General features: G+C 34.2%; 1 protein-coding gene across 1 annotated transcript in view; it reads left to right on the forward strand.

Annotated features, from left to right (window-relative positions):
* Positions 1–4,705: 4,705 nt before the first annotated feature.
* The window catches only part of LOC140433939 (uncharacterized), a 50,912-nt gene continuing 41,614 nt past the window's right edge, over positions 4,706–14,003 (forward strand). The window contains exons 1-3 of the mRNA XM_072521911.1: positions 4,706–5,335; positions 8,411–8,508; positions 11,248–11,417. Of these exons, the coding sequence (XP_072378012.1) occupies positions 4,706–5,335; positions 8,411–8,508; positions 11,248–11,417 (898 nt within the window). The remainder of the gene's footprint in view (positions 5,336–8,410; positions 8,509–11,247; positions 11,418–14,003) is intronic.

The raw sequence follows: 14,003 nt of genomic DNA on the forward strand, positions 1-14,003 counted from the left end.
ACCTATAAAACAAGGCTCCGTGAGAAGATCTGGTTTAATATTTTGATGTGTAATATCTAAACCGTCATCAATATTTTCTTTCATATTCGGTATTATGGTCTTGATCTTCAATCTGGTTAAAATCTAGACTTCAATCATCATTATCAGCTTCCACTTCGTTTCCCGAATTGTCAATCTCGTAAAGACGTAAAAAACGTTCCTGTTCTTTTTCGTAATCCATAATGACTAAAACTCAAAAACATAGTTATTGTCTTAAACCTTTTTTCATAATTTAATACAAAACTTACTTGATAATATGTAACGTAAAGGATAACGCGCGGAAAAAAAGTCTGCGAATAAGAAAATAATATTCTCTATTACGAACACCGAAACTGAAATACTAAAAGACAGTAAACTATTACGAGCTGCGATCCGATATTGCCACGCAATCGAAAAATGTCGATAATTTTCGGCTCCTTCGCGGAATCAAAAATCCGCACGTTAACTCCGAAAAGTTAATTTTACAAAATATTTGATTCGTAATATGAAATATCAAGTACTTCTTTTAATTTTAGGCTAAATTGGACTGGAATAAAGTTTTCCCAAATGAACTAATAGTACCGAATGTTAACCTTGATTACCATGATATAACTCATCTTAAAATTGTGGGGGGAATAGAAACAGAACCTCATTCCTACCCCTATCAAGTAAGTATTTCAGAACCTCCTTATAATGGTTTCTGTTTTAAATTATCGATTAAAATCCTAGTTTATTGGACTTCATTTCAACGTTACCTTTTAAGTTTGTATATATACATGTTTTCCCTCAGGAAACGGTTTTCCCTTTTATTGGAACATTATTGTCGTTATTTGCGCGACTTAACCAGTATTCCATGGATGATCTAGTAGGTATGATTCTAAAAGAAGCCAGAAAAGTTTGTATACTGTCTCTGCTGTTGTTGAATCTATATTCAGATAATATTAATAATAATCTTTAACAAAGTTTTAACATAAGTTAGAATTTGTTGTAAAGACTAAAATCGGTAATTTCCAAAATGAAATATAATCTTAAACAATTTTGTGATTTCTTTTCTGAACAAGAAGCTTCTTACAAAAAGTTGACATTCCTATTCGTCACGTTGTCAATTTTATCAACACACCAGTTTCTATTTTATCTAAATTCATTCATTATTACCTTAAAAAAATTTATTGATTATTGACTTCACCCCTCCCCCAATTTATAGTTTTAAACTCTCTCCAATTACTAGTTAAACAACTTCAACTTATTAATGTTAATCCTATTATTACTACGTTATCCTATGATGTAAGCAATTGATTCACTTCCTTACCCAAACAGGAATCTATTAGTCTGGTTAACGCACTCCTTTTAAACAAATCTATTTCTTTCAACAATATTTCGTCAATTCTAATTATTATTCTCAAAATTTGTTTGTCTCAAGATTACTTTGTTTTTAATAACAACATTTATCAACAACTGGTATCAACAACCTGATGTTGTTGCTTATGCCCGTTCCTAAATAATGTCTTTATGGATCATTTAGAATCCAATCATAGCACAAAAAATCTTAAAATTCTACACTGGTTCTGTTATGTTAAGGACTAATTAGTGATTATTTAAGAAAATTCCGATCAGCTCATAACTTACTTCACAAAATTAATCAAATCCATCCTAGCATCACTTTTACCATGGAACTAGAATCATCTAACTCCATTAACTTCCTCGACTTATCTATTACCAGACTAAATGACCACTTCAACTTTGGTATCTACCGTAAACCTATATAAACAGATCATGTTATCCATTTCTCTTCAAACCATCTTGTTGCACAGAAGCTATCTGTAAAAGTCAAATTATCTGTGAAAGTCAAACTGTCAAAATTTCAACTACGTTTGTCTTAACTTAGTGGGATTATTTACTTTCAGGTTTACTGATGATGTACTGTTAAGTCCGAAAACGTTCGTTATGGACAAAAATCATCTAATGTAATTCATTTGGATTTTTTTATTTAATGTTTTAATTAAATATATACCAATTACAACAGAAGTTTTCACTTAAATGTAAAACTTTTTAAATACTATGGTATAGAGCCAACTCCCGGGAACCATCTCACTTTAAACTTATAGTTTTATTAGGTATATGATATATAGACCAGTACCATAGACCACTTGCACAATGTAAGAACACTGACAGAAAAATGCACCGAGTATAACGTTCCAATTCATATGGAGTTCGTCGATTTCCATAAAGCATTCGATTCTATCGAATTATGGGCAGTGCTTGAATCTCTAGAAAATACACGTATAGATTCAAGATACACTAACATAATTAAAAACATATCGCTCCTTAAATACAAAAGTCACACATTCCAAAAAATATCAAAACTGATTTTTTTGCATAAAATGCATCTTAACCGATGAAACTTTAATATTTCGCTCAACCAGCCGTCGTTTTATGATCAAAAGCACCCGTAAACCCACATACGTTAGTTTTGTTTTGTACCGTTTCTGTAACTGAGTTCCGTGCAAAACTACCACATCCTCAATTGCCATCAGACATTCGGCACGAGTGCACGCATTTTTTATGAAAAACTAACACATTCCAAAAAACTGCTCAAAGACAGGTGAAATTATATATTCAAAAGTGCCACATTCAAAAATACATTCGTATTGCAGATCACATACACGTAAGTATCTTATCATTTTTATGTGCAATAGTACAATATTTTAAAATAGGTTAGTTTTTCGTTTATAAATTTGATATTCTCCCTTATTTTTGTATGCAATACTACCATATTTTGAATTATGTTAGTTTTGCAAAAAATAATTAGAATTATTTTCTTATTTCTTTATTCTAAAGTTACTTATTTCGAAATATGGTATCTTTGTATTTGAAAGTGATCTCTAAATAGATTTTATTTTATATATTAAAAAACAATGTTTAGTTTTACTGTTGTTTTATCGGAAAGTTTTGTAGTTTTTGGAGTAATCTTATGGGTTAAACAAAATAATTTAGAAATCTTAAAACCAATTAAATTTTACTTACCCATATAGATACATTATAACGCCTATTTACGAGAAAGTAAATTGTTTGATACAGGTAGGTACTTATAATTAATTTTTATTTTCAGAATGGCAAGAAGAGCGCAACGTATTTTGGACATGATACCACCAATAAATGACCCTCGAGATGAACAGCAATCTTCTTCAACAATACGACCTAGTGAACTGGATTCAATCGACATTCAGACTGACAATATTATTTATCATGAATATGATGCTAACGGCATTAGCTCTCTACCGGACAGTCAGTTATCTTTAGATATTCTGAACTCCGTTGAAAATAACGAAGATATTCAAGCAACGCCTCCAAATCACAGAATATTCAATAAACCATCTTTAGTCATTAAAGAAACAGACTCAGACAGTGATTCTTCCTCTGGTGAATCTTCTAGCTCTTCGAGCAGTTCCAGTTCTAGTTCTTCAAGTAGCTCCAGTTCTACAAATAACCTAAAAGATTTCTCATCCGATGATAGTGTCAAAGATCCTACGTATGAAGATCCATTTTCTGAAAACCGCAAAGCCCAGTCAGATTTCGATAAAGAACAACAACCACAAGCACAGTTACCTGGCATTCAAGACTTTCCGCAATCAGCCGTGGATAACCAGAAGTTACTTAATATTAATTCACCATCACCCGGAGTTGACGATCAGCCATCTAGCGTTGACGAGCACCCATCTAGCATCGGTGAGCAGTCTCCTAGTGTTGATGATGAATCGCGCAGTAGGTGTCGTAAAAGAAAAGCAGAACCGCTTTTATGGAAACGAAACCAGAGCAAGCTATTGAAAAACAAAGGTATGTCCTATACTTCTATGTCCAAGTCTAAGAAAGTTTATGATGCCAAAAAAATGGGTCCTGTATGTTTCGATAAATGTAAATTAAAATGTTCTACAGAGTTTACGTTTGAAGAAAGAAAACACATCTTTGAAAGGTTCTGGGAGTGCGGTGATCTGGGAATCCAACGACAGTTTATTCACGATCACATGACCAAGGTAGAACAAAAATATAGATACGTTCGTGAAGGTAGCAGTCGCAAAAATTACAATCACTCATTTTATCTGACTCGGAATAATAAAAAAACTCGGGTATGTAAAGTATTCTTCATGAATACCCTTGCAATCTCAGACACTATGATCAGAACCGTTGTCAAAAAACAGTCCGAAACTGGTGTGCACCTTAAAGATAACAGGGGAAAACATAACAACCATAAGACACTAGACTCAGAGCTGACCGATGGTGTCAAAGCACACATCAATTCAATACCCCGCATAGAAAGTCATTACTGTAGGTCGCGATCGACTCGGGAGTATATTGAGGGCGGGTTAACAGTCGCGGCACTACATCGACATTACGTAGACAAATGTGAATCTGAAGGTAGACCACACGTTTCATATCAAGTATACTACAACATATTTATACATGATTTTAACTTATCTTTCTGGCAGCCCAAGAAGGATCAATGCGAAGATTGCATGGCTTACCAAAACGCTGAAGATAAATCGTTAATACAAGAAACTTACGACGAGCACCTAAATTAAATCTACTTAATTTCACAGTAACCGAGCTCGGTACAAAGGACACAACTTGTTTTGTATGGCACGAGGGAGAAGGAGCCCGAGGTATTAATGAAATTGGCTCCTGTGTTCTAATGTATCTTAGAAAATTGAAAGACAATGTTACGGAACCTTGTGATGTCACTTTCTATAGCGATAATTGCTGTGGCCAACAAAAGAACAAATTCATGCTGGCAATGTACCAATACGCAACTCAAGAATTGCCAAACATCATGAGTATTACTCATAAGTTCCTAATAAAAGGGCACACCCAAAACGAAGGAGACTCTGTTCATTCTGTCATCCAACGTAACATTACGAGAGCATTGAAATCATCTCCAATTTACGTTCCAGACCAGTATATCACTCTGATTAAAACAGCAAAGAAAACTGGAAAGCCTTATACTGTTGAAGAACTGACACATGAGAATTTTTTTGACCTCAAACCTTTGTGTACAGGAAACTACAATATAGATGATGATGGCAATAAATTCAAATGGACCGATATAAAAATTCTGAAGGCAGATAAAGTAAGCAATGGCATATTTTTCTTTAAAAGTTCCTACGAAGAGGAAGAGTTCAGGTCGTTATCTACGTTGAGAACACGCCGCACGAAGTCAACGGCAGTGCCTGATAATAATTTTACTCTAAACCAACTTTACACTGAAAAGCTTACAGTTCCTGAAGCAAAGAAGCAAGGCATTCTAAAGCTAATCCAAAAAAACGTAGTGCCAAGATTTTATGAATCTTTTTATGATAATCTCTAAATTAGTGCACAAGTTAGTGTTGTTAACTGATTTTTAATGTTTTCGTTAAGTTTTTTTTTTATCCTTTACGAGCATTACGCTCAATGTAGTTTTAAGAAAACGTTTTATAAAAATATTTTTGTAAGAACCACGTTTATGTGCTTCATACGGTTGTGATTAGTGTAGATCATGGAAATGATTATTTTGAAGGTGTCTTTCTCCTTAGTGCCTTATTTTATAAGACTATAACTGCTAATAATACTATTTTAAGATAAAGTTACCTCTGTTTCTCTTAAAGGTTTTTGCTTAAAAGGTTAAGTTTTGTTTTTAACGTAAATTTATTCCTCTTATCTACTACTATAGGTAATATTAAAGACTTAATTGATGATCTCATGATAAAATTAACAATTATTTGTTTTCCCTTAGCAAGTTTAGTATGTAGTAAGTTAGTATGTGCCTTTTTTTAATAAATTGACATTTTGTAAGGTTGACAACCGAAAATAAAACTCAAATTTTCCTAATTATGGTGGTTTAATTTTTAAAATTTTAATGTTCTCGACGACAAAGTCTATATACAAAACTAACTTATTTGCATTTTTTCGACAGTCCATTCGAGCTATGGTTAAGATTGCTTTATTGATATATAGGCTATTTAATTACGCATCTTTTGATACTAAAAAAATCTACCTAATACACATAGTTTATACAAAAATCATAAAGTAATCCAAATTATTTTTGTAAATGCCTCTCCTGTACAATTTGCTTATTTTGACTTGTGGTACTTTTGTATTTAAGGAGCGATATATGAAAATGCCACCATGCAGATAAAGCTGGACGAAAGCACAAAACTAATCCCATTAGACTACAACGGGGAGTAAGACAAGGAAACACCATCTCTCCCAAACTATTTACCCTTGCTCTAGAAGACATTTTTTAAGAAACTAGAATGGAACAACAAGGGTATCAACGTCGACAGATCTTACTTAAACCACTGGAGTCGCAGATGACATAGTTTTAATAGCCAATAATATCCAGGAACTAAATGATATGTTACAACAATTGAATGCAGTTTCAGGAGCGGTAGGCTTAAAAATGAACTACAACAAAACAAAAATACTGAACCGAGACCAGACAGATATAACAATACAAAATAGAAAATATTGAACATTATGTATATCTAGGTCATGTCATCAAACTGGGAAAACCAAATCAAGATGCTAAAATCAAAAGAAGAACACAACTGGCATGGGGCGCTTTCGGAAAAGTAGCATATATCTTGAAAAACACCTCCATTTCTGTAAACTTAAAGAAAAAGGTGTATAACACATGCACACTACCAGTTTGTACCTACGGCTTCGAGACAGTAGCCCCTACCAAAAAATCTGCTAAAAAATTAGAAACAACGCAAAGAGCAATGGAACGAATCATGCTTGGAATATCACTGAGAGACAAGATTAGAAACACCGAGATAAGACGTAGAACGAAGATTAGGAATATTGTGGAAGAAATAACAAAAATGAAATGGCGCTGGGCAGGTCATGTAGCCCGATATAATGACAACAAGTAGACACGCAGAATTCTAGAATGGAGACCAAGGACGACAACAAGAAGCATGGGAAGACCTCAAAAAAGATGGGTAGATGATATAAGAGAAGAGCAGTGGCTGCAAACAGTGGATTAGATTGGCGCAAGATACAGAAAGATGGAAGCAATTGGGAGGGACCTACATTCAGGAGTGGATGGAAAATGGTTGACATAAAAGAGATAATATATCTAGGAGACTCTAAGCAATCGTCGATAGCGCCAAATCTCAAATGTACTTATGAGTTTACACGAAACGTCTGTAAAAGTCCACGCTGCTGTTTTGTAAAGCAAAGTCAAGAGTACATATCATCTCAGGATTCAGGACTCTTATACAGTGTTGACAATAATCGTAAAGATTTCATTCTTATTGATAGTGTTTATGATTTTTACAGTTTATCTTCATACCATATTTACAGCACGTGGATGTTATACGGTTTATAATTCTCTGAAGCCTCTATCCGCTATAAAGATAATCTCATCCGCTTACCTTAGGTTGTTTACCACCTTTCCATTTACTACAATTCTGTCTTCTATATTATATAGTGCTTCTTTAAATTGGTCTTCTGGGTACACATTAAATAATAGAGGCGATATTACACAACCCTGACGTACTCATCTCCTTATATTGGACTCCTCTGATGTTTCATGCTTGCCTCGTAGAATGCCCATTTGTTGTAGGTACAGTTTTAATATTATCTCTGCGTCTTTTTCGTTTACTTACGGCCATAGTAAGATTAAGATGAGTGTGCTATGCTTGACAAAGGATTTTTCAAACTCGATGAAGCACGCGAAGATTATAGGACAATAAGGCATCTTAGGTGCCGAGCCTCCTTCTAAAGGCCAATTTGTGCGCCGTTTATGTTGTCATCCAGTTTTTTTTTATATACTCGTATTTATATAACACTATGAAAACTCTTCAGGGGTGGCTCATCAGACTGATTATTCTACGATCGGAGCATTTATCGGAATGAACGTTGATAACGGCTAATCATTTGTTATTTGTCCTCTCACGAAGATTTTATTGAAGAGGGCGGTCAACATTTTTTACTTGATCTATGTCAAGTAATTTAAAAACTTTCTCCTGTATCTAGCTGCTCCAGGAGCTCTTTCGATAGCTGACTTCACTTCTGTCTGTGTGATGATGGATCCATTGTCACCGCTTGCTGTTGTCGTATTATTGGTGTTATAGTATCTAAATAGGTCTTACCACTTCTTTTTAAATATATTATTAACCATAAGAGGTTATTAACGATCCCTATTTTATGAATGAAGACTAAATGGCTTAATAGTTACCAACATTTGGTTTCAAATTTGTTTTTTAAGAAAATATGAAATTTATCACTAAAAATGAAAAAATCTGCAAGACCACAAGGTAGATTATGTTTAATGAATTTTTATAATTAAATTTGAATATTAGTCTACTTTTTAATACGGTAAAAGTGGAAGTACTTTTTGAAGAATAATTTTTAGGTAGCACTTCTAATTCCTGTACCAAGAGGAACTTCATTTTGTGGCGGTTCTCTTATTTCCAAACGAACTGTCTTAACTGCTGCTCATTGTCTGGATAGGTAAATATAATATTTATATACTACTTTTTTAATTAATTTTACCAATAAATGTGTTGTATCGGGCGCCCGGGCCCAAATGATTTTCCATGTGTAATTTTCCAAAAGAAAGACGAATTGTACTTTTTAATTTATTGTATAACCTGAATAAAGTTCACCCAGGTCGTGTTATTACTACATTATAAACTAACTAATTAATTTTTGTCTATATACATTTTTGCTTTAAACATGCGACATGCATTGTTTATACAAGCTTGCGCATTAGTAAATATATACAGTCCTCTCTCTCTCTATAACGATATGAAAGGGTCCGGGAATTTTCATGGTTATAAGAAAAAATCGTTATATAGAGAGAGACAAAATCGTTACTGTAATAATAATAATACTGTACTAAAGGACCTATTGTAATTTAAAAAATTTATTAAAACGATTATAACTGAATATACTGTATATACTGTACACAACATAGATTTATTAAATATTGATATAAGCAATACAGTATAAAAAATGACTGTACAATTAAAAATTGTATACTGTACAGTAAGAAAATAATATGGTATTGTACAGTATTTTCATCAAGGTATGAAAAAAGATTACATCCTATATTTAGCCTACATTAACGAAAAAGTCTGTGTCCATTTCCCTTTCTATAGAACTGACCTGACCTTGTCCTGAAGACCCATAGAATCTTCTACAGCACTTATATCGTCTTTCTGGTGGATGGAAAACCCATGAAGTATTCTTGCTGCATCCAATTCGGAGTTGGTTTTGGCTCTGCTTCAATTTCCGGGTCACTGTGTTCTTCTTCTTCTACACGAACTGCGTGTAGGATGTCCTCGTCAGAAAATTCAGATGTTGTAGCTACATTTTCATCAACTTCTTCGAAATCTGTTAGCTCTTTCAGTCCGTAGGTGATAGGAAGTTCAAACTATCTGGCCCAAACAGCTAACGGCATGGCATCTTCGTCCTCAGCCAATCCTTGATCTTCCAGCCATAGTGCGTGTTGAAAGGAACGTTTTATCATATTGCTCGTCACCTCATCCCAGGATTTACTAATCATTAAAATGGAGTCAAGAACGTTTAGTTTGAGATCTTCATTGTTCTCAACCAATTCCATCTAAAGTCTTCTCCTGTAATTGCTTTTTAAATTATTGATGATACTTTGGTCCATAGGCTGAAGGACACTCGTTGTGTTTGTTGGCAGGAAACAAGGTTTAATGTTTTAAAGGTCGCACAGTACAAGATAAACAGGACAATTTTCTATAAGCAAAAGTATTTTTCCCCTTAAGTTCGAAATCCTATTTTCTTCTTTAAAAATTTCCAAAGTTATCCACGCACTCTTGTTTGCTTTGTATGTCGCGAGTAGATTTTTAATGTTTTTAAAGCAACGTGAGTTTTTCGATCACTACCACTAACAATTGTCTCTTCACTGAACCTGTCATGTTAGCGGCCACTAACACCGTAATGCATTCCTTAGAGAGCTTTAGGCCAACGCACGTTTCCGATTTAAACTTTAAAGTTCTGTTTGGTGTCATTTTAAAAAACAATCCAGTCTTATCAGTATTGAAAATGCCTGACGCATATCGTACCTTCAGTCCAGGCCACACGTTCTCTAGCCAATCATCTGTTACGTTTTTGTTAACATCACGAGCCTCTCCGCTGATCTGCCAGTAGGTGATCTTGTGCCGTAGTTTCTCCACTTGTTTAGCCAACTCTCAGATGGCTTGAAATTCTAAATTCCAAGTTCAGTTGCAAAAGACTCAGCTTTTGTCCTGATAACAGGCCCAGGAAGTATAATACGGTTTATACGCTGCTGCTGAAACCACCGAGGCATAGCGCGATTTAGATCTTCGTGCTGAGGTTTCCGCAAGTACGGCAAACGACATCCGATTGCTTTTAACCTTTTTCTATTGCCCGAGTTATCGATAACTTTTCTCCCACCGAGAGCATTTTACGCTTTTACGAAAACATGTTGAGTGTCAACACATTAAGAAACAACTGAAACTGGAAGTGATAAGTCGTCAATAGATGACAATATCTGTGTGAAATCAGGCACGCCACGCGAGCAATAGAAGCGTGTCACTCAACCCTTGGACAAGAATGAGTAGGGGGTTGCCGCATTCCTTAAGCGCGAAACAAAACAACCGCTACTGCACAATAACCTTGCCATTCGTGACTCAGGTAGTCTGGGCATTGAATACAATAACACATTTGCCATCGACTATTTAACGCTGAAAAGTGATCGCTATAAAGAGAGAATGATATCGGTATAGAAAAAGAATTAATACATTGCCCTTATAACGAACCAAACATTTACTATTTTCATCATAGGGAATTATCGTTGTCTAGGGAATCATTATAAAGAGAGACTACTGTACTGTATTATAATAACAATTACATGCTCGTGATTACCTATATCTTCTTTCTAATGTCACGTTTTGACATTGAACTAAATTCAAATCGAATAGATGTAAAATCGGATTTAATTTGAATCTCTGAAATTTCTGTATGTTCTTATGCCACAACATGATTTAAAACGTATAAATATGGGAACATGACTATTATTTACAGTAAAGAAATACAGAAAATGTTAATAAGCAATATATATTTATAACATACCTAAATAAACATATCGTTCTCTTAAGATTAAATTCTTTGCCATATCCCCTTTAATAATGTCTGCCGCAGTTGCCGTTACCTATAAACCTCTTAAACTATACTATTACTATATTGCGTTTTTAGGGTAAATGGAAAAGTTACAATTATTTTAGGCGGCCATAATATTCGAAAAAAAGAACCTAGTCAAATAAGAATGAAATCTAGCACTGTGATTATTCATCCAGATTGGAATAGATTTCTGCTTAGAAATGATGTTGGTCTAGTCATATTACCATCAGAAGTGGAATTGAATGGTAAGTGTCAATATATTCTTAACGAAAACAAAAAACAGCAATTGGATAAATGACAAAGTTATGTTCTTTTTATTCCATAGTCATACTTCACAATTTTTTTTATTATAACTAATAAATTAACAATCAGAATAAAACAATGTATTCTATAAGTTAATGTGATGAGTTTAGGTCCTGTCCCTTGGTTTTGGCGTGATGTGGTCCCCTCCAGTGAGAGAATCACGGGTCCATGTTACTGGTCTGTTGGCCAACGTCGCTTTAGTCTTCTGATAACTCGATGTTGCGGTATTGCGGAAATTAATGGATTGGAGTATTTGTTCACTTTTTGAACGTATTGTAATTTCTTTTGCTGGTATACTTCTTTCACTGTTGAGATATCGAGATCCTCATAGATTCTTTGGTTGGTTACGTACCAGGGTGCATCAACAATTGCTCTTAAGATTTTTGATTGGCATCTTTCCATAATAGCAATATTAGATTTACTACTACAGCCCCATAGCTCTATGCCATATGTCCATATTGGTTTGATAACTGTTTTATAAATTAGAATTTTATTATTTATTGACAGCTTGGAGTTTTTTCCAATTAACCAATTGATTTCTTTTTGTCTTAGTTGTATTTGTTTTCTTTTTTTGGTGATGTGTTCTTTCCAACACAGGGTTTGGTCCAGGTGTAGCCCTAGGTATTTGGTTGTTTTAGTCCTGGGTATTAGATCAAGAAGAGAAATGATAGAGGCATACGACCAAATAGAACGAGCTGTACAAAATAGTGGTCTTAAAATCAATCAGACCAAAACAAAATATATGCAGGTAAGAAAAAACGCAGAAATAAGGCAGCCACAAAATATAACAATAGGAGAATACAACATAGATGAGGTAAAAAACTTTATATACTTGGGATCCCTAGTCACGTCTGATAATAACGTTACGGAGGAAGTGAAGAGGCGAATATTCATTGCAAATAAATGTTACCATGGCTTAATTAGACACCTAAGATCAGATAACGTCGCAAGAAAGACAAAATGCCAAATATATAAAACCCTAATAAGACCGGTACTCACATATGGCTCAGAAACCTGGACACTTACTAAAAGAGAGGAAACGTTGTTAGCCACCTTCGAAAGAAAAATCTTGCGACACATATATAAGGGCACAAAAGAAAACGGAATATGGCGAAGACGATACAACTCTGAACTATACAAAATATACCAGGATCCGGATATTATAACATTCATCAAAATAGGACGGCTGCGTTGGATAGGACATGTAGAAAGAATGGAAGAAGGCGAAATACCAAACAAAATATTCAAACAGATGCCAGTAGGAAAAAGACTAAGAGGAAGACCGAAACTGAGATACTTAGAACAAATAGAAAATGATATAACAACCTTAAAAATAAAAAACTGGAGAAAAAAAGCACGAAACAGATCGGAATGGAGAAGAATCCTAGAACAGGCCAAGACCCAAAAAGGGTTGTCGAGCCAGTGATGATGATGATGAGTCCTGGGTATTTCCTCATTGTTGATATATATTGGTGGTGGTGTTTCTCGTCGTAAAGTAAAAGTTACGTGGGTTGACTTGATTTCATTTATTTTTATTTTCTATTCTTTTAGCCAGTTTTCAAGCTCATACAAATAGTCTTGGAGTTGTTGTGTAGCTATGTTAATGTGTTTGTGACTTGTAAGTGCTACTGTGTCATCTGCAAATGTGCCAATTGTTACGTTATGTGATGTTTGTAGATCAGACGTATATAATATATATAATAAAGGTCCCAGGACGCTTCCCTGTGGAATTTCCGCCTTAATGATATGCGTTTTGGATATTTCTCCATTTACTTTTGTTCTAAACTGTCGGTTTTCCAAGTATGATGTAAGTATTCGAAAGAATGGTGGTAATATTTGTTTAATTTTATAAAGAAGTCCTTTATGCCAAACCTTATCAAAAGCTTGACGTACATCTAGGCTTCACAATTAGAAATGAATTTGTTAGTTCATAGAAACATATGCATTAACCCTAGAAGGACCAAGGGTAGGTAAAAAGTATTTTTACACAACATTTCATTACATACGATTTTCTAAATACCTTTGTCCCTTAAAATCTCAAATAATTAGTAATTGTCTGCATACTACTGCGCTATTAGATGCCATAATTAGCGTTTTTATAATTTAATTAATTTCCTCTTACTTTTATAAAAACTCTACGGTGGATTATAAATAACCCCCCATAGGTCCATTATGGAACTGACAGTTATGTTGACTGCTCGGTAGTTTACGGATGACAACGTCGTAAATACGAGTAAACATGGTACAATGAATACACAAGGTATGATATTGCGCATGACATTTGACAGCTGGCCCAGGAGTGTGACGTAGTTAAGATCGCCTGAACCACCTCGAACCCATTATTACAGCTTAACGTACACATTAATTTCGAAATTATGGTTAAAAAGTGAGATTCAGGCAAAATATTTATTTTTGTTTTCATACATATACTAATAATATAAGTACTCTTTTTGTATGCAAATTACTTGAAATTTAAAAATTTTCTGCAGAGGAAATACTGTGAATAGGTAAATAGTAGTAGATTTGCT

Source organism: Diabrotica undecimpunctata, chromosome 2 (genome assembly GCF_040954645.1).
Source record: "Diabrotica undecimpunctata isolate CICGRU chromosome 2, icDiaUnde3, whole genome shotgun sequence".
NCBI lineage: Eukaryota > Metazoa > Arthropoda > Insecta > Coleoptera > Chrysomelidae > Diabrotica > Diabrotica undecimpunctata.